Here is a 21,686-nt window from a genome sequence, read left to right as displayed (position 1 = left end):
ACGCCGTATGTCATTTTGTGATGTTGATCATCAAAATGTAATTATTTGCATGAGATTGTGATACCAACTGAAGATTTTTGTATATGACTGCTGTAAATAAACTAAATATAGGTCTAAGCAAAACATTACCGCAAGATGGAGACCCTTGATATACAAATGCACTCTGAGCACTGCGCCAACATGCAAAGCATTTACTATGAAACCACCTTGTAACATTATCCCAAACAAAGACCCTCCTATACATCACTGTCAGTGTCCAACTGTTGACGTTGCTGATCGGCCTCTTCGGGCTCCATTATTCATTATATTTGTCTCAAGCCCCCTTATTTTCAATTTTGAAACATTTTGAGGCGTGTACCCATTGCTCTGTGCAGGCAGTACGGGTGTGTAGCAACAGGAGAGCTTGTGGTGGCTGTCAAGTTGAGGCTAGCAGGGTTAATAACACAGCAGCCGCGGCAATGACAGAGAAAAGACGTATGAGGACAAAAACAAACAGAAAAACACTGAACATCAGTGTTATTGGTGCCACCTTCTTTGCAGATTGGCTGCATGCCCTGTCTGCTGTTTCTTAAAGCTTGTTATGGGTTAATGACTTAGCCTCAGACTGAATATTGTTTGAAGTAATTTAGCTCATTAAGGTAAGTGATATGTTGAGTTGGAAACTTAAGGAATTCGAGGCAAGACGTCGTAATTGTAATCAAACTTCTCGTAATCTCCTCAACGTATAGTAATTCAAGTAATCAGTTATTTATTTACGTTTTCAAATAAGCTGTTGGTTAAAAGAACATCACAGTGAATTGCAAATTGTGCCTGAGAATAAGAAGAAGCGCCCCCAGCAATTTGAAGAAGCGTCAACATGCCAACACCCAAAGAGCTGTGACGAGATGAGACGAGACGTAGATGTGTAACCAACATGCGCAAGGAATCGCAAAGCGATTTTCATTTTTGGTAATGGAAAAGGGCTCTGAGGAGTTACTTCTCTCAGTGGCTCTAACAAGTTACTTTTAAATGGCACCAACGTTGTAATGTTATTCGTTACTTTTAAAAGCCACATCACCCAGCACTGGATTATTAGTTGCTGAAAATCCTTAATTACAATGCTGAAGATTTAGCGCAGATGTACACATTTGTTTTCTCAGAAAAGGCTCAAATGCAAAGATCGATTTTAAGAATCAATACTGGATCACCCAAACAAATATTGTTGCATTTAATCATAAAAAAAACTATATATATATATATTTTTTTTTTTTAATTATTTATTTTTTTCTCTCCAAGAAATACATTTTTTTTAAATTAAAAAAGGTATTTTTTTAATAATATATATATTTTTTTTTTCTTTCTTTTTTTTTCTTTCACCTGACCCAAACAGGAGAGTGTGCTGCTCAACACTGACCTGTCCCTAGTAGCGTCAGCAGTCGACTCTGCTCCTGCAGGACCTCGTGGATCTGCTCAATTTGCCGCTGAACCACCTCATATGGACGCTCTGGAGCCTGACAACAGACAAACATTAAGAACCAGACTGTGGTGGGCACTTTCCTTCACAGCAGGAACAATGATCGGATAATCTACTGCTATCTAGTGGCAAGATGAACAACTGAACTAAAAGTGGACATGCAGGATTGCAGAACAGTCTTGTATATAATGAATCCTTTCTTTATTTCTAGATAAAGTTCCCTGTCACATAATTGACTAAAGGTTTTCACCTTCATCAATAGCTTTTTGGGGTAATACAGCAAAGTAACACTCACTTGTTGCTGATTTACATTGTGAAAGGCCGTCGGCTGGTATCTTCCCCAGGGGACAGCATCGTCAGGGCTCAGGAGAGAGGAGAGGTCAGGGGGAGTCTTGCCCACCACTGGTTCACCCTGAAAGGCCAGCTGGCCCAGGCCGTCCCCTCGGTGCTCCACCCCACCGAGTCCAGGAGTGGGTGAGACAGGTGCAGGAGTCTGAGCCGACCGATTAGAGTCCGTGCACGTCCTCTGGTACGTTCTCTCCATGGGTATTTCAGCAGACATCGTTCAACGATGCACACTCGGCTCGTTTTGACAACTGCTCTATTCTGAGCTTTTCTTTATCGGAATGTTAGCAGCTGAAAGATAAATTAGCGGATTATTTAAAAAAAAAAAATTTAAAATGTCACAATGAGAATAAAGAAAAAGGCTTTAATTTCATGGAGAAAAATGACTTTAGACTCACTCTAACATGTGGTATAAATTGGATATGTAAATATGTAGGCTGAAAGTCAATACAGACATTTTCTGATAGCTTAATGTGTCTGACATTTACAAGCCTATCTGTCTGTGTGTACACTCCAAATTAAGCCATATGTTTGAGAGCGACGGTCTCTTCTCCTTGCTAGCCTTTTCTTCAACCTCACTCATTTTTCCCATGCAGGGTGTTTCCTTTCTTTAGCTAAACCTGACATTTTCTGTCAATATTGTAATCACAAATTAAGCTGCTATCAAACTGACACAGTAGTTAAATTAGCTTAACAGCAATACAACAACTTCAGCACCCATGAGGTTTTAACAAAGTGCCAATTGCTCGGACTGTGAACTATGTTGTTGAACGCTAACAAAATAATTATAATTACATTTTTGTTAAGATGATAATGTAATTGTTAATGTTGGTGTATTGGTCGATAACTTTACTTTACAGCTTAAATATGAACAGAAGATAAGTTACATGTCTCTGCTTTTCAGAAATAGCAATAAATGCTCGTTGGAGTGTTTTTAAAACAACTATCAAAACTCCAAAGCTTTGAGCCTCTCATGAATTCCTAATTTTTACAAGTAAAACTTTTGTCAATTACATTTGAGTCTGAGTTACCTTTACCTTTGTCCTTATGATGACATGTTGAGTGGCAAAGCTTACAGCTATAGCATAAACATGTTTTCCAAAGATAAATGAAACACTAGTTTAAACTTTTGGAACGTCCTGCCGTTTCAGTAAGCAGGGTTTATAAGATATCATTTTCTTGATTTCTCAAAGAGAGACTGTCCAACTACAGCAGATTGTGATTGTTTTCCACAAACTCAAATGGCCCCAGCACTGTATTCCTCCTGCTCCTTGGGGATTAGCACAACTATCTCTCTGAACTGATATATCTTTATCTTCTCGAATATGTGTGCAGAAACAAAGATATATACCACGTATTTAATATTAAAATATAAAATAACGGACAATAAAAAGACTTAATACTTAATACCAAGTATTAGCCATTTGTCTGTCTTGGAACTAAGTGAACAAATGGGTAGCAACTAGGTTAAAAAGTGATTTATTGATGAACCCTACACTTTATCAACAGACAGCTTTATCATGAATAACCAACACAGTTGAACTCTCTCTCCTAAGTAAATTAAGATCTCAAGAAACAGTGACATGTGATGTTTTAGTTAAAAACCATCACAATATTTGTGGTTAGTTACCTTCCGTGTTGGGACGAGCTGAGCTGCGTGACAGCTGAGGGAAGTTGACTGTTGCCACAGTTACTGGGCATCATCATCCCAGCCGTCACAACACGTGTGACAATCAAACAACTAACTCTAAATGCAGACAAGTCTCCATTAAACCAAAGGTTCAATTTGTACTAATGTTGATCCCTCGAGGTGCTATTAGAGCGCAAACATTTACTTTTGCGTCAGAGCAAGTTAACAGATGCGAACTTCCGGTAAGACCCTTCAAAATAACGCGCGCTATTTTCTATAATTTCATACAAATCATCAACTCTTCTTTTTTTACTCATATATATTGTATTTTATTACTACCTGCATATTGTGTTAGATCTATGTCTAATTTGTCACATGTTATATGATGCTCCATGGCGTAAGAAAGTACTCTTACCTTTAGTTAATGAACACTGGTCATTTCTCTTCCGTGCAAAACGTAAACAATTTTTCTACGTTTTGTAAGCAAAAATAATCTTTTGTCTTTTAAAATTGAAATATATGAGCAATAATATGAACAAAATATGCTCAGGCCCGTTGTATTCAAGGAATAATTCAGCCACTTTTTTTTGTGAATTCTTACCTTTCTATCTCAAGCAAAAGCCTAAAATCCTGCGTTGGTCTATGTTACCTCAGTGGGATTGAGCCATGTGCTCATACCTCAAACATACCACATGATGGCAGCATAATCATGCGTTATAACCAGGGACAGAGCCAGGGAAGTGATTGAGTCCGTATGAAATGAGAGACAGACAGTAATGTTGGCTGTGTGCTCTTTATGTGTCGTATGAGGTTTGTACAAATATATATACAACCCAAACTAAACAACAGACACAAATCCCGATGACAATTTTGTACAGTTGGATTGACGATCAGTCACAATCACCAGTTGGCCAAAGATGTACCAAAATTAGCCAGATTCTTCCGGTATTTTAAGGACAGATTTCTTTACACTTGGCCTTCTTGAATTCTGGGAGCAGATAAGCCTTCGACAATACCAGCGTGTTGGCACAGACACACAACAATGCTTTGAAGAAAACAAAATGGTACATCTCAAGGTTATTTCTAATAAAGAATCTCAAATAAACCTCACATTTCAAAGTTGAACATTCGACTTGATTTTTCATATAATTTTACCAAAGAAGCACACCTTCTCCAATAATAAATGTTTAAGCGGTGAGGCTTTAGATTGCAACCAACTGACACTTCTCCTGTGTGCATAGCGTGTAGGAGATCTACGGTGGCCGATGTGAAAACACGAAACAAGAATGACCCCATCTATAGCCAACGTTTGGTTTGTCCTTTCTAGGCTACTGTAGGAACATGGCAGCCGGCTCTGTGCAGAGGACCCCCTCCGTTTGTAGATATAAACAGTTCATTCCAAGGTGATGAAAACACAACGGTTCTTATTTTTTAGATGAATATACATAATCTTAATGTTATAATCCATTCCTGGCAACAGATCCCCCTTAAACTAAACATAAAGATAAAAACTCCCAAAGTCCAAAATTGGAGCTATCGGTTAAGAGAAAATGAATTAATGAACTATTATAGAAGATTTATATAATACAAGTTTCATTGCCTTTCAGTACTCGATGAAATGAAAATATTTTGGTTGTTAGCAAAAAGGTACAGATTGTACTATGCGTACAGGTGGCAATGAAGCCTGCTGTTAAACTCAAATTCAACAAAGGGGAATACATTGTTCTTTTGACGAACGATAAATTATCATAAATTGCAAACTAAGTAGTTCATTTGCTTTATCCAAGAAAGTTATTTGAAATCACATTGTTTAAACTTTAACCCACCTTTATTCTAACCAATCACAGGGCTCTGTGAAATTATTATCATTCTAATAATAACCACAAACCCAACCAACAATCCCGGAAGGAACAAAGGTTGTATGGAGGTCACGCTGATGTATATTGAGCCAATATTACCCCTTTATTAAAACTGGGATCCAGTCCAGCTGATGTCTTCCTCATATATGTTATGTTGGGTGCACTGCTCACATTTATCATAGAATTGATCCATGCTATACTGATGGTTTAGTGAAAGATGTTTTTTCCATATTAAAAAACATCCATGATATTCTGTTTTAGTAGTTTTAATACCTGGTGATACTCAGACTCTTGTCAAGGGTTACTCACCTTGACAAGGATTTTTTATTACATTTTACTGAAAGCAAAAATGGACAAATATAATGAACACTGAATATTTGCACCAAATTCCAGCTTTTGTCAGCTTCACTCCAAAAATAGCAGTCAGATCTGGCTTGGAATAGCCAGTCAGGTCCTGCAGTCTGCATCATGGAGGCGATCCAAAGCAGCCCAGATCCAAGGTGGCGCTCTGCCATTTTCTAAAGAGACCGATCTTTTCCTTCTCCTGCCTTTTTTTTCTTTTTTTCCTCGACTCTGTGACGGTGATGCCAAGCTTTGGAGGGCCTGGCACCAAACCCGCTCTCCTCCTGCTGGTGTGCCGGTGTGTTTGTGTGCCGTAGCAGCCAAACACGTAGAGCATACTGTACAGAACACAAACGCACACAGATGAACGGCGATGACGGATGAGTCGAGGACTGGAACGTTACTTCAGGCAAAGATCAGAGGAAGGACTGGAGGTCTTCCAAAATCAAAACCACCAAAGAGCAAATACATAAGAGTTTTAATCACCAACAAATCTGCTGTTCACCGTGCTGCAAACTCAGTAGGAAAAAAAATGATATAATAGAGTTTAAAGCACACAATGTTTCTAAGGAAACAGAAAAGACGCAAGAGACTTCTGATTTCGGAAGCTTTTAATATGTTTTATTCCTCTACAGACTTCCAAAAAGGCAAACTGTATTACATTTCAAAGTTGAACGTAAATAATCATCATGTATAAGCAACCTGAGCATCTTTCTGCAAAACAAAATCTTCAATTTCTATATGTGAAAAAGTGAATTGTGGACTGACGCACACTATATTAGATGCCTTCCTGAATGCATGTTGTGTCGGACTGGGGTCGCCAAAATACTAAAAATTAAGAGCGGCAGATACAGAAATACCTTTTGGCATATATGGACATGCCAGTAAATGACTGTAGTGTCAAACTTTTAACTGTTTAATAGATCATTTATTTTTTCCGAATAGTAGGAATTTAAATATAAATTCACTAGCTTTCATTGGATTACCTACATTTTGATACATCTAACATATGAAATTGCCCCGCATGTGTGAGGAAGCGTACTTTGTGTGAAGCCTCCACTAAAGTGACGACGCACCAGCATTCGCGGATATCTTGAGGCACTGGTCGGTTCTCCAACAGCAAAGAGCTGAGAAGACAGGCGGCCTTCATCGGCAACTACGCTGCAGTTCATGCTACGCGTCACTGGGTTACATCAGGCACAAATCTGCTGCGCTATTTACTAGGTTACAAACTGAGCTCCAGCATTTGATAACAATTATTGTGTCGTTTTGGTTTTTCAGAGACATGGAGATGCTGGGTTCATGAGAAATGTGCGAGATACTGACATTATCTAATTCAGTTTTAAATATTAGATCGATGTTCCCAAATGCATAAGATATACAAAAATAAAATGTTCTTCATATATTGAAAACACCACGCTAATTGATTCTGGAAGCATTTTAAACTGACGTTGCATCCTTACTGACGGCAATGGCTCTTGGCTGCCATTGGCTGTCTAGACCTTAGCTTTGATTCCTATTGGACAGGAGACTCCCGTCCCTCCCAGCCCGCAGTATCCATCAGGGTTTTTACTCAGGTACTGCTGGTGGTAATCCTCGGCGTAGTAGAAAGGCTTGGCTTCGGCTATTTCTGTCGTGATCGCACCATAACCTTCCTCGGTTAGTACCTGAAAGAAGCAGCAACAAAGACACTTTTGTAGATTTACAAGGGTGTAAACTGCATTAAACAGATGCAGAAGCAATGGACGAACAGACAGATAATAAGATGGAAACGTCAGTGATCTCTGTGGGAATCAGCTTCAGCAGCGACAACGAAGAACGTGGCAGGAATGGCAGGAATAGTGTATGATGGGAAATTAAGTTCTATTTGATCTCTCCAATGTTGAAACCCTGAAAAAAGTAGCCTGTTTCTCTGTGAACTGCGCCTACATTTTGGATTATAAGTGTCTTTTTGAATGCTCTTGTTTATGTTTGTGTCCTATTGAGCATGAAAACAATTTCTCCTCCTCCAATTTCTCTCATCGCCTCCCCTCACACTACAAAGTACTTACTGTCATCTTGGGAATAAAAAAAGAGGAAATGTGTTTATGGCAAACTACAAAAAGAAACAGACAATGCACGCACACATATTCACGGTAGAATCAGTTGGTGATGACACCTTCTCCTCCTTGTGATAAAATAGCTCAACCAGATGGCATGTGGATGAATCAAAAGACAAAGAGAAGCAGGAAAAGACACACACACACACACATTAAACTTAAATTCCTGACGGAGGGGTGTTGCTTTGTTTTTTGGAGTGTGTGCAGGCATGTTTACAACACAGCTTGATCATAGCATTCGTTGGCGGGAGAGCTTAATTTGGCTCGACATTTACATGTTTTGTGTTTTATCGGCGAAGCTGCTGTTCTTCCGCCCGACACGACAGCTACCGAAACCCAAATCCTCTGAAGCGACTGCGCCAGGTTTATGGTAATTATCCTGCTGGTGAACCTAAATGATAATAGAACTGAACCGCGCATCGTGCATTTTAAGAATTTCTGCGGCTCAAATTGGGATCCAGGCACGATGATGAAGGCTCAGGAAGTCAAACAGTTGCTCCATGTTTATTTGGTTAAAATTGTATGTGAAGGCTTCATTTACTGGCTGAATGTTCAGGTTAAATATTTAATAACTGTGCCTTTCGTTTAATTTTGTGTGTTCAGCTGCATTACGATCACATAATCACAATTACAATAATTCCCCGCCTAATTATATGTTCTATTTCTTATGATTATGGAGCCGTTCCTACTCGCTAATTAACAGAAATGGCTTTCATTCTGCGAAAAGCGTGATACGGATGCACAACTGAAGCAACATGATCTTGATACTAATGGTGGGAACCGTGTGGCTCGAAGGTTATTGCCGGCTGTTAAAAATGACAACTAGTTTGATGTGAAGTGATCTCACCTTAGAACCGGGATTACACAATCACTTAGCATTCAACTGACAGCACTCTTTGAACAACGTCTGTTGGTATTCAGTGCCTTTGAACTCTGTCTCGCTAAAAAAAAAAAGATGAATTCTAGCGTTAAATTTAAAATGTATTTTGATCACCACAGGTATCCAGCACACCTAATCGCAGGTGTCGCCAGAGTTAACTTCCCTCGACATCCCTCCAGCCAGTTAATGATCAATGGACTCGACTCAAGGCGCTTTAGCATGCAAGGTGCATGTACGCCCCCCAAACTAACCACTCACACCGTAGGGGAAACCTTCGGGAGGAAGAACCCGGGGATTGAACCGCCAATCTTCTGATTGGAAGAAGATCCGCTCTGAGCCCGGTGCTGTGTTCACCAGAGAACCAGAGCTCAAGTAGGCCTGAGGGAGCTGGCCTAGACCTGAAGCCCCAGCAGGGAGCCTCTCATCTGGGCTGAACAAGCCTTTAAAAGTACCTCGGTTTAAATAAATAGAGTAAAAGCTTTCTTTAAAAAATGAATATAAATACAACATTTTGATCTAATTTCAAGAGTCACGGTCAGTTTTACTGTCATTAGACAGGTTTCCATCCAAATGTTGTTTGTCGAGAATATCGGCAACAGACGATGCGAATGAATGCTTGTTTCCATCCACAACTGTAATGTGATTTTTAGAAGCGGTAGGTGGCGCTAATTCACCAGGAAACCATTATAGCGTTGTCGAAGAAAGAGGGCAAAATGATGTATAAAACTGGATTTTAATATGATATTTCTGTTTGTTTCATGTGTCAGAGTGAGGGAGGTTACATCAGACCTGTGTGGAGCGATGAGGAGATTGTTTTTGCGATCGATTTTTCCACCTCAGCCGAGCGTAAAAACGTTTTGTAGAATATTTTCAGTGTTTCCAATCAGCGCCTACTGTTACATCCACCACTTTGTCAGCTGTAACCAAGGGAATATTAACAGACATCATTTCTGGCTGGTGGACACCAACACGTACCAACCACTCAACAGATTACCATTGTTTTTGTGGCGGGTGAGTAAAGCTATAGCAGCCATTTGCATATTTTACCAGCATTTGGCTGGTGCTAATTTCCAACCCCGCTTTAGGAATTCCTGTGGCGCCCTAATGTTGATATTTGAATGTACTAATTCATTTTTAGGGCAGATCTGTTCGTCCACCAGACTGAGATATCTCCAGAAATATTGGATGGATAGCCATGAAATTTGGTACAAAAATTCACGTTTCCCAGATGATGAATCCTTCCGACTTTGACGATCCTCTGACTTATTGTCCTGCGATTCCCCTCAGGAAGAATTGTACTTTGCCGACCCCTTTGACTTCTCCTTTAGCGCCACCATCAGGTCAAATTTATAACTTGATTTGTGACCAAATAACTGAAGACAGCCTTGGCTGTACTGAGTGTTTAGAGCAATGTACTGTAAGCTAATGTTTGTTCTTAACTAAGATGGAACATGGCAAACATGGTACCCGTTTAACTGCAGCATGTTAGCATTGTCATTGTTTAGGTCAAAGTGAGGTTGTGCTTAAGAACAGCCTCGTATTATATTTGGTCTAAATATGGTTTGTGGCATCTTATCTTTTTCTAAACTCTAATCACTATAAATCTTTTCAGAGTTTTACAACTCCTTCCACAGCAAACCTCAAAGGCCAACTCCTGTTTTCCACCGTTAGTGGAAGTGTGTTTATTGCTGCACATATCTATCTTTTATCATATCTAAGAAGAGAGAACGGGATTCAGAACTGTAGGACTGTCAACAATTGTGAAAACTATACATTCAGTGCAAAACAGACAACTAGCAAATAACTACAGAAAGCGTGTAAATGTTGTAAAAGTATGTAAAAAGTGTGATTGCATCATTTTGCAGATAGGTTTAACGTTAAATGGTACAACTCCTGTTTGAGAGGATTAAACTCCCGGGGGAAATACTAAAAAGTTCTCTGTTTATTTTTAGTACAGAGAGACAATCAGACTGAAAGCGGTGCTGGGTAATTTCACACATTGGTGCCCCTAATAGTCAGTGAGAGGTAATTGTTTGAAAACCTTTTTCACTTCATTGACGTCAGCGCTCGGAAGTTGATAAAGAGGACGTCAGCAAACAAACCCCAGAGGGTCTGCGATGCTGCTGTAACAGAAACTACCAAAGAGACTAAAGATCCAACGTTGGCGGGTTTTAGCTTTTAATGGACAGTGTTTGCTCCCTGCTGTTTGATTCATCACTTCCTGTACTGACACCACAATTTAATTTGAGTGAGTGGGGTGGAGGTACAACACAGCAGTTCGTCAGAATGGGACTCTCTTCTCTGTTGCAGCTGCACTTTATGATTACATTTACATACAGTAAGCAGATATATTTGATATCTCTTTTAGATGTATTTTATACGGAACCTTTCAAACACAAAGGGCGAATAAAGAATGACAAAAAAATAAAGTAGTACTGGGCAACGAAATTGAGTTACACTAAGGCGCAGAAATAAATGGATGCACTATTTTTTGATTTTATACATCTACAGATCAAGCAGGCCCATTTCACATGAATTCTGAAATCAACAAAAGCAACACTTTGTTTCAGTTGGCTGGGATTCGCTACTTAAAGGCAAATCTTTAAATGGGATTTCAATGGGAGTCAATGATGGTTGGGGGCGATGACTTGCCTTCTGCAATGAGTTCAAGCCACAAATGTCTTGATGTCCGATTAGTCAGAGTAAAGGACTTTTTAAAAATTGGAACCCATCCATCTCCATGAGCCTATCCACACCAAATTCAAAACTTTTGTATTTTCGCAGTCCAGGTATTTTTTTGCAGCTGTTTTGATTCCTGCGAATTTCAGATTGCGCTAAATAATAACTCTGTATTTTCAGAATTATGGTTCTCTGATGATACTCTTTGAGGTCTCTGCAGGTCTTCACAGAAAAATGTGTTTTTAACTGTTGGTTGCACAGAGTAGAAGAAGAAAAGCACAAAAACTCAAAATCGGAGTTTATGTGTTTTTGTGCTTGGGCTATTCTTTTTTAACTTGTACAAATGACCCTCGTCATGCTCAGTTACGTGCAGTCTGGGGAGGCATGTTCTAACCTTTTTTAGAAAACACTTTCGAAGGAATCTTCCATAGAAAGTAAATTAAAAAAAACATGTGGAAACATAAAAATGTCCAAAGGAACATTTCTCAGAACCTCCATTGGGAGTGGCGTACACTGTAGTAAGATATTCACAAAGAGAACAATTGTTTGGATAATACTAAACTCAAAGATCAATGTCAGGGAGGTGAATTAAGCGGCGGGGGTGATTTGACTAATTTCAAATCAATGTTTTGATTGGTTATGACGTATTCTTTTTCTAGGTCGCCACTGGGGTCCACTGTTCTTTCAGAGCCACCTTTCAAGTCAACAGGGGGAAGAACTCGATACCAAAAATATTTTGTTGGACTATTCGTTTTAAGATAATGAATATCAGTGCAAAAATATTGGCAACATTCGGCTTTAAGTTTAAAATGATGGGCACTGACATCACTCCGACACTACCTGCGTTACCCAAAAAATGGCTTCATTTTCCATGACACCGGTCCTATGCAACCCTATCAACCCTCCTCTCTATGTTTCAGTGCGTTTGTTTGGGCAGCTCCTGCCGCTGTGTTAGCAGCCTGCTATAGATGCATAATTCACAGCCATTAATTTGCATGTCAGAGAAGTAGATTTCTCATTTGAAATGCAAATACCTTGACTGCTCTGGTAAAGCACGAGGAAACGTGAGCAGCACTGATAAGCACCCGGGAGGCAGGAACTAAAAAAAAAAAAAAAAAAAAAAAAAAAAGGTGAAGCTGGCATGTTAAAAGCGCTGGAGAGGGATTTCATAGACAAAGAAAAAAGATAAAGAAAGGGAAGGAAAAAGCAACTGTTTTGTGTTGAGAAGAAGATATACGAGTGTTCATGAAAAGAAAATGTAGCCGGAGAGGTGCATCAAGAGGGAAAGAGATGCCAGAACAATGAGCACACGCTGCTTCAGCACCCACCGAGCGAGCACACATTACATAAAGCAAGCATGCAAGTACACACACACACACACGCACACACACACACACACACACACACGCACTGTTACCACTTCCACCTGCCATTTTAGACGCAGTGCACACCCTAATGATGGGTAGGAGGCAAGAGAAGAAAAGGGAGGCTCCTTTCATGCTGCAGACAAACGCCAGCCGCCTGCAAGGTAATTTTCTGCAGTGCTGTTGTACTTTACACACACACACACACACACACACACACACACACACACACACACACACACACACACACACACACACACACACACACACACACACACACACACACACACACACACACACACACACACACACCAAATTCCCCAATCACAATACAATCAAGCCGGGCGGCATAAAGAACATAGTCAATATACTGACACAAAATTAACCAGACTATTCTCTCTCTTTATCACAACCAATTTCTCTCTCCTTCCATCTGCACATCCCTTTTTCACTCTTCCATCTTTTATGTTTCAATGCTCGCAATGTGGCAGGAGAAGAAGAAGATTTGACTCGGGGGATCAGAGCGGATCCTGATAACAATTCTGCAAGTGTCTGGGACGGCGTGTCCTGGGAAAGTCTCTCCGCGCCGTGATGCTTTTTACATGTTCAGTTTGTTTGGAGTGAGCAGAGAAGAAGTGTGGTGGTCGGCGGCGGCTGCGGGGACAAAGAGAAAGAGAGCCACCGACAACGACTTCATCGACAGGAGGGAGGGGGACTCCGCCCGAGATTTTTTTGGGGGGAGCAAAGATGCATTAATATTTTAAATGTCGCTGTGCGAATGCGCGCAAAGTCGATGTGCGGCGGTGAATGCGGCATCCGCTCTCGACAGTCAGGGGGAAAAAATAAAAAAACACTGAATTATTGAAATGGCCTCGTCTTTTTTTTGGCACCAAAATGTTGAGGCTTTGTGTAAAACAGAGGATTTGATCAAATATATAACTATAGGCATAAAGAAAAAAACGAAACATAATCTGAACAAAATGTAAAAGTCAGTGTATGCATATGTGTGTGCTTGTGTATGTGTCTGTGCACGTCAGTTTTGCAACTAAAGCGTTTTTTGTGGAGGACAGATTTAAGGCCCAGATGGTTTGGCATGGAGTGTGTTTGCTGTAGGCCAACTGCTCACACACACACACACACACACACACAGATGGGAGAGAGTGGGGGATGCAATCTGGTGAGAAAAAAATGAGGAAACAAAATCTAGAAAGATTGATAGAGAGATGTAGTGATTAGATCGAGGGAATCTATCGAAGACCATTATAGAAAAAAGCTTCGTTAATGAGACCCAAAAAAAATGATATCTTCTCAGAGCCTTTCTGACCGCTAAAAATGGAAATGTCGAGCACAGGATGAAACTAGATAACTCACCGTGTCAACAAATGACAAATGGCTAATCCTCTGAGGAGCATGAATGTGCAATTGTGCGAGCCAATGCCGAAGTGCCTTAAACCTGCATTCTTTTCTAATGGCCATCAGGGGGCGACTCCTATTGTTGCAAAAATAAGTCAGATTGTATAGAAGTGTATGAGAAAATGACTCTACCTCTTACTTTATTTGTCACCTCCGGAAACTTTGTCTATGGTCTCAATCTCCAGCTTTAAGTCTTCTTAAATTCAGCATGGTGTTCATTTAGTCCATTTAGAGTCCAATAGAAGATAAAGCAGGGTGTGCTTTAGGGCGGGGCTACCTTGTGATTGACAGGTCGCTACCACGGCGACGTCCGGTCTGGGAGTTGTCTCTGTTTTCGTCCAACAACTTCCAACTCTTTCACGGCGTGTTTTCAGATCATGAAAGTTAATTGTAACATTTCAGTCGCCTACAAATGTCTTGTTCAGCGTTCAGTTGTACTCAGCTCCACCCTCTGATGTCACTTCTGGTTTAAAAAAAAATACAAGATGGCAACGGCCAGAAGCTTCAAAACGGTGGTACGCACACCAATGGGTGACGTCACAGTGACTATATCCACTTCTTACAGTTGTGTTCAAACAGAAGGGGAAGCTCATTTTGACTCTTTTTTATATAGCATTGTGTTTCGTCATATTTTGTCGTATTGCAGTTTTGTTTCTCAACGATATCCTCTTTAGACAAAGCACAGCTGATGTGACACAAGACATTTCATCACAGTTCAACTCAACGCAAGAGGGAACAAAAGCACACTTGCACACGTCAGCTACTTCTGCAGTTTATGTCCACTAAATGGGCTTTCTGGGCCCTGAAACATCCTGCACATATAACAAGCAGCATGATATTAACATTAAGATACTTCTGGGAAACAAGCTGCTGGCCTTTCAAGCCTTGGGAAATAAGTGCAAAGATACTTTGACATAGAGGCTGTTAAACTTTAAAACTGGGTTTAAGCAATTGTATGAGAATTTTAAGCCCCTTTCAAACATTTATGGTCACTTTTACGTGAATGTCACAACTACAATCTTGTTCGGTCAGACATGGAACATGTTTACGGCTTTGACAAGGGCGATGGACATAAAACAGAGGACTTGCCTTTTGTTATCTATGCATATTTTGTCCTGCGTAACTATAGTGAAGTTCACAAAGAAACTGAAAACGAACAAAAGCATAAATGCTGCTCTCCCGTATGAAAGGGACTTCCAGCTACCCGGCAGAGCTACGAGTGTGAGGACAACAAAATCACGGTGAAACGAGTGAGGGACGTGCGTCGACCAAATCTCTTGACCCATAATGTAGCCAAACTGAGATATGGAACTCTTGATTTCTTTTAAAGTAAATGTGATGTGTGTGCGGGAGAGTTAGAGCAAGACCAGCAGCCTTGAAACGTTATAAAATAAAAGTTTCTTCAGCCAAATTTGTCTCTGTTTGAGTGTTTGTGTGGAAAAGCTAGAGGAATATCAGAATTATCAAAGCTTTATTACAAGAAGTCTAATAATAAGCCGTGTATTTTACGTATCTAAGCCACCACAGAGTAGAATGTTTACTAGTTTGCACTGGCTCATGCATGCCCAGAATGGTCGTTTTCAGGCGTGTGATTTTGCGATTTGTGGACGGAGAATTATCAGTGTGGTTTTAACCGAAGACTTACAGAACTTTAATGTCCTCAAAGGGGCAATGTGTTGAACAGTGCAGTAAACAATTAAAACACAAAACAACAAATACAACAACAAAAAGTCCATGATCATGATCTATCCAATAATTGGTTTGGAAGTATTCTGCACATTCCACGTCCTTGTGTTGCACGTTGCCCTACTACTTACTGTACAGCTTGTTGTTGGGTTATTATGGCCATAGGAATAAATGACCTTTTTAACTCGGTTGGTTCTGATCTTGGTATATCAGTATCTGCGACCAGAAGGGAGTGTGTAGAATTACACTTCAGGTCTGAATGAAGCTGTAATGAACGTTAAGGTAAAATACAGCTGTGTCCTTTTAACAGATTGATGAAGCCAGTGATGAGTGAGAAGGGCTTTCCTCAAGTACAATGTCAGTACTGTAACAGTACTGGATTAGGATATAGAATTGTAAGAGTGACCCAGGAACCGTTTTTATTTATTTTTTGCTTAAGACGTCAGATCGTGTTCCCATTAGAGCACAAATAAAATGTTTGATGTGTTCAGAACTTGGTGGAGGAGAGAAAGAGTCAAACAAAGAGACAGATCCTGCTAACAGACACAAGGCTTGAGACAGAAAAGGAGCTATGAACAGGGGGAGGAATAGGACAGAGGAAAAAGGGACGCTCATAAAGACCAGACTACACTAGAATAGAATAGAAAAGAATAGAATAGAGCAACAACCTCTCCGTCAGTTTCCATGGCAACAAGCCCTGTTGGTGGGATAGTGGTGCAGAAGTCTCAGCAGGAGAGAGTTCAACAGAGGGAGTGTGTGAACATCTCTTGTGTGTGTGTGTGTGTGTGTCTGTGGACGTGAAAAGCATATGGACATGCTGTACATGGCAAATGTTACATGCACAGACACATGCATTATATATATCGGTGTTTATCTGCTGACGCCAAGAGCATCTGTGCGAGTGTTTCTGAGATACAGTGAAAGAAAGAGGGATGGGCAGCAGAGGGGGATGCTAGGAAATGGAGTCAGAGAAAAGCAAAGGGACTGACAAGGAAGAAGACGAGGACTTAAGGAAGGAGGAGACTTGAGGATGATAGAGGCATTAAAGACTGATTAATGAATAGGTGGGTGTGTGTGTGTGTGTGTGTGTGTGTGTGTGTGTGTGTGTGTGTGTGTGTACCTTCTGGTATTGATCTTTGGAGGCCAAAGCTTCCTCCAGCTGCTGCTTTGTGTCGGCGTAGATGGCGGAGCGGTATGCCGTCCCAGTATCGTTCCCCTGTCGCATCCCTGAACACACACACACACACACACACACACACACAAAGAGAGGAATATGAAGACTTTAGGATTTCAGCTGACGTGAGTTGCCTTCGTCCTCCTCCGTTCTTGGCTGAGGCAACATCGTCTGAAAACAACAGCTGACAGCATTTTCCAAAAATATAACTTGTCTGTCTTGGCAGAACTGAAAGACACATTTTTTTTTTTTTTTATTGTCGGACATTTCATCACGTATTCCTTTCACCGCTCCAACGTCAGCTTGTCAGCCTGTCAACCAATGTCAAACAATGTCAAACAATGTCTGGTTTCGCTCAAAGGTTTCAGCCACTCCAGTGGTGCCGCTGTAGAGATGGCAGCGTGTGTCCGTCAGTCTGTCAATCCCACGCTTTGGTGAAAAGTTAAACATTTTTGTTACGCAGTATAAATCCTAATGACTTCAGGGAGCTCCTGCTTTTTGATCTTGTGCGACCGACGGGTCAGAATGTTACATTTGAGTTCTTGACGGGATACTCCTGACACGAATTCTCGTCAGCCTTACATGTGCTGCCTCACATGAGCATGCTAACAAGTTGTAACGTTAGCATGTGACATAAAGGAATCTAAAGCGAGTCCAGCTCAGTGTTGGACTGACGCAGCACTTCCAAATACACGTTTTCCCACAGGTATCGAAACATTCTTTTACGGCACATTTTTTTACATACATTTCACTAAAAACAAACCATTTATTGACCCTTAAAGGGTTCAGTCATGAGAGTGTCTGTGTCTGGGAGGTCGTACCTTGAGTCGGGTTGTGGCTTTCCCAGAAAACTTTGAGCAGGTCGGCGTAGCTGATCTGCTCCGGATGGAAGACGACTCTCGCCACCTCGGCGTGGCCCGTCATACCTGCAAAGTACAACTTCTGTGAGTTCACCAGACACACAGAGGTCCAACATAGGGTTCAACTAATAAATCCATTCACTCGTATCACAGTGAATTCTATCGCTAACGTTTGGGGTCCTTCCAATTCACAGCTTGTAAACATCTTTCTATTGCATATTTCCTAATTGTGGGATGTTTTTATGCAGTAACGCTTCAAGTAAAGGTGCAGTATGTAGACGTTTTACAGCCCTAATGTATGACTTCTTTGGGTTGAATATGAAGGAGATTGGTTGTGGAGCATCCTCTGGTATATCTGATAGACAATGGGATATTTGGGATGAACATTAAAACATTGGGGTAGTTGTTTATTAGTTATATATGATGCATTTTCTGTGGTTTGAGTCATGAGAAGTGGTAGGGGGGTGTAAGTGCCCTACTCTTTATTAATGTTGTTTATGAGAATTTGTATATCGAGAATTTGCTCTATGTTTACGGTTCACTTTATTTGCCCATTAAATTGTCATGAAACTGTAAATGTTCCAGTACAGTTCCATGGCAGCTGATGAAGACAACGTGATTCAGCTGAAAGCTCTGGAACAAGTGATCATCTGGACCGTTTTGTCAACTTGTTTTTCCAGGGTCAAAACTCAACTGTCGATCTTGAAATACTCGTCGATGTTTCTGATCAGCCTAAATCCAGGCATCGTGCTTGAAAAGTCCACAGTAGTCCAAAGCTGATTAGAATGTTCCGCCTAACAAGCGATCGCTCCTGCAGACGGACAGACGGCAGCTGGTGTTGGCAATGCACCGTGACCCATTACGCTGCACCTCATCTTCCTCCTGTCTCTCGTTCTACCTCCACTCCCATCTCTCTCTGTCTCTTATTACTTTTTTAATATCAGGAGTTATGGATTCCTACGGTAGATATTGGCGAACAGAGACAAAGCAGCGGTCGATATTAAATTAATGCCTCACCGGGACAATCTCGCAGGAATATATCCATTTCAGAATAGACGGGAAATAAAGCAGTGGCTGGAATGGGAACAGAGTTGTTGTCCAAAATTTAACTGTAAAAATGATCATCCTGCATTCTCATTATGTCACTATTTCGACATGAACAACTGACTGTGTGTTTGATAGTTGACCATCGAAGTTTAATCTTAATGCACCGACTGCAAAGACATTGACTTTGAAAGCAACAACTGTAAAAACAGTGGTGGAATGTAACCAAGTACATTTACTCAGGTCCCTGTGGACCAAGGCGGCAGTGTTTCCAAGCAACAGAGTCCCAGAAATCCTCTCATTTTACTGTAGCAGTCTGGCCCACTCAGGCCTGGCTCCTCACTGATTATTGCAGCTTTACCAAAAGAGACCAAAGTTTCAAGCGTTAAATGTTGCCACAACCAGCCATGTGGCTAATGAAATACAGTCGAAAACTGACAAATTACTGTTTGACTAAAGGATAAGTAAAAGGGAAGAATACCAATTTGAGAGAGCATGCAAGTATAAGACATATTGAAGACTAATACCCAGCCTTAATGCTGGCGGTAGAGCATTTCAGCACATTATTAAATCACAAGTCTCCATCCTTAATTTGACCTTTAACCCCCTACACCCAACCCAACTGCTGAATGACACTGCTGGCTCCTAGGAAGTTATAAAAGCTCTGCCCTGCAGGTCTTACATTGTATTTATAATAGATCATTTTGTTTGGTAAAGCCTGAAGAAGGTACAATTGATTTATCTCATTCGTAATATTGTACATTCTCAGCTATTTAGCAGCCAGAAGTTAACATATATTTTCCATCAAAAAGAAAAAAAAAGGGCAAATTTAATCAGCACATTTCAAACCTCACACTGATCGGAGTGTAAATATTGAACCAAACATGAATATTTTCTGTCTCTCCTGAAGATGGAAAGGTGTGAGGAGCACTTGTGTTGTCTGTCACTGCTCTGCCAAGATACTGTGCTGATTACAAAAACACACATCCAGCAGTTCAGAGAGATAAGTGTTCTTCAGCAGCAGACAATTCCCATTCAAAGAATATTCACGTGTTAGAAATATACAGTACGTATTATAAAATGTATGCAGTTCACAGATATCTTTCTATATGAACTGTAGGCCTACAGACTGTTGGTCTGATTACAATCGAAGAAGATGGAACCGTAAACGTTGGAAAGTGCATAACATACTCATCCATGACGCCAAAACTCCGCCGACAAATTGCCCGGTGAGTTTTGTGAACTGCTCCTGCTCTGCAAAAATGACTCCATGACAGATAAGTCCCGCACTCAACCGGTGTTCTCGAGCATTTCAGATGGTGTTTATTTTAACCAGATTTGACAAATCGGCATGCGAGAGAAATGCAAGAAAAGCGGCCCACCCGATGCTTCCTGGATGTAAAGGCTTTCATATATGGGGCTGCAACTAACAAGTATTTAATGACAATATTTGTCAATTAATCAGTTTAGCCGAACAATACATTTATAAATGTCACAATTGTTATGAGAGACATGTTACAATTGTTAGGTCCAATAGTGGAGCTATTAGTTTATGGTTTAGTTTGTAGTTTATTGACCTGACAGCATCATCACAGGTTCATAAAGACATTAAAAACATTATTTTGCAGATACAATATGATATCAATCATGAATAGACCACAACATTTGAAATAGGCATCATTTTTTAAAGATGCCTGTATACTGTGTATACAGCGCGGAGGATTTATATTGATAGTGAAAGATGATACGTATATATTAAACAAAATTGTTGCATGAAAATTGTAAAAAATGATAACCAAACCTGATTTTAGTCTTATCTTAATCGAAGAAAACTAACTATTCTACTCAAGTCTAAATGAATGATCAGTCTTTTTTTTTAGTCGTCACATTAGAATGAATCTTGTCGAGCAAAGATATCACCTGGTTTCTTTCTTCCAAGTCCTGTTGCCGTCATTGTTAACTTCAACCTAAGTTTACTCAGAGTCGTCCTGACTCTGCTCATTGTGTAATCTTACCTGTCGTGCTGTTTATCAATCTAGATTGTTTTGGTGTGAGTTGCCTAGTTTTATCTTACAAGTTTTTTAAAATGTTCATGTGTTTCTTTCAACCATAGTTCCTACCTGAAACTGCTCACAAGATGGTCTGTGGATTATATTGAGTAACAGGGTCATGATTTCTGGAAAGAGACTTTTCAAATGTTACATTTTTTTGGCGCTTTGAGCACTACAAGTGTGAGTGTCATATAGCCCCGTTATATTGGAGAGGAGGCAGATCAATAAATAGCACAACGTGTAAGATAAATATGCTTTTGAGGTGAATTGTCCCTTTAAGGCCTTTACACAGCGGAGGCGTGACAACAATAGTAACGTGAGACACTTCCTAATCATCATCATCATCTGTTGAATAGCATTTCTTTTGGGGGGGGGGGTTCCCAGAAAGTACTTTTTTCATTCCATTAGGTTTTTGTGAGTCGCTATATAGTTGATACATTTTACACATTTAATTAAAATGTCAGACAGTAAATGTGGTGCCCATTATAGCTAACAGGAAGTGACTTCAGACACGGTCTTTCTTTTTCCTCTTGGCATATTCTGCCTCCTGTGGTTGATTCCAGTTAAACATCCCGTATCTCTCCTTTATTGGACGCGTGTTATCTTTGCTGTACAAACATGTGCACTCACATCTTTGCAGCTCTGCGTTGGTGTGGCCCTTTGACAAGCTATTTGTTTATGTTTGAGTTGAGAGAAGTCCAAAAGAAAAGGAGACAGGTGGTGAGGCAGGTCTAAGGATGGATTCCCACTGCAGTGGCTGGCTGGAGGAATCGCTGGGAGGGCTGGACATGCATCACACAGAAATAT

At 40.4% G+C, this 21,686-nt stretch overlaps 1 protein-coding gene across 1 annotated transcript in view; it reads right to left on the bottom strand.

The window, feature by feature from the left end:
* Nucleotides 1-6,234: 6,234 nt before the first annotated feature.
* The window catches only part of msraa (methionine sulfoxide reductase Aa), a 32,151-nt gene continuing 16,699 nt past the window's right edge, over nucleotides 6,235-21,686 (bottom strand). Inside the window, exons 4-6 of the mRNA XM_079180529.1 lie at nucleotides 17,746-17,850; nucleotides 16,871-16,977; nucleotides 6,235-7,296 (exon numbers count right to left, since the gene is read on the bottom strand). Of these exons, the coding sequence (XP_079036655.1) occupies nucleotides 7,126-7,296; nucleotides 16,871-16,977; nucleotides 17,746-17,850 (383 nt within the window). The 3' untranslated portion in view covers nucleotides 6,235-7,125. The remainder of the gene's footprint in view (nucleotides 7,297-16,870; nucleotides 16,978-17,745; nucleotides 17,851-21,686) is intronic.

Source organism: Pholis gunnellus (assembly GCF_910591455.1).
Source record: "Pholis gunnellus genome assembly, chromosome: 19".
Taxonomy (NCBI): Eukaryota; Metazoa; Chordata; class Actinopteri; order Perciformes; family Pholidae; genus Pholis; species Pholis gunnellus.
This window is presented reverse-complemented; position numbering and strand designations above follow the sequence as displayed.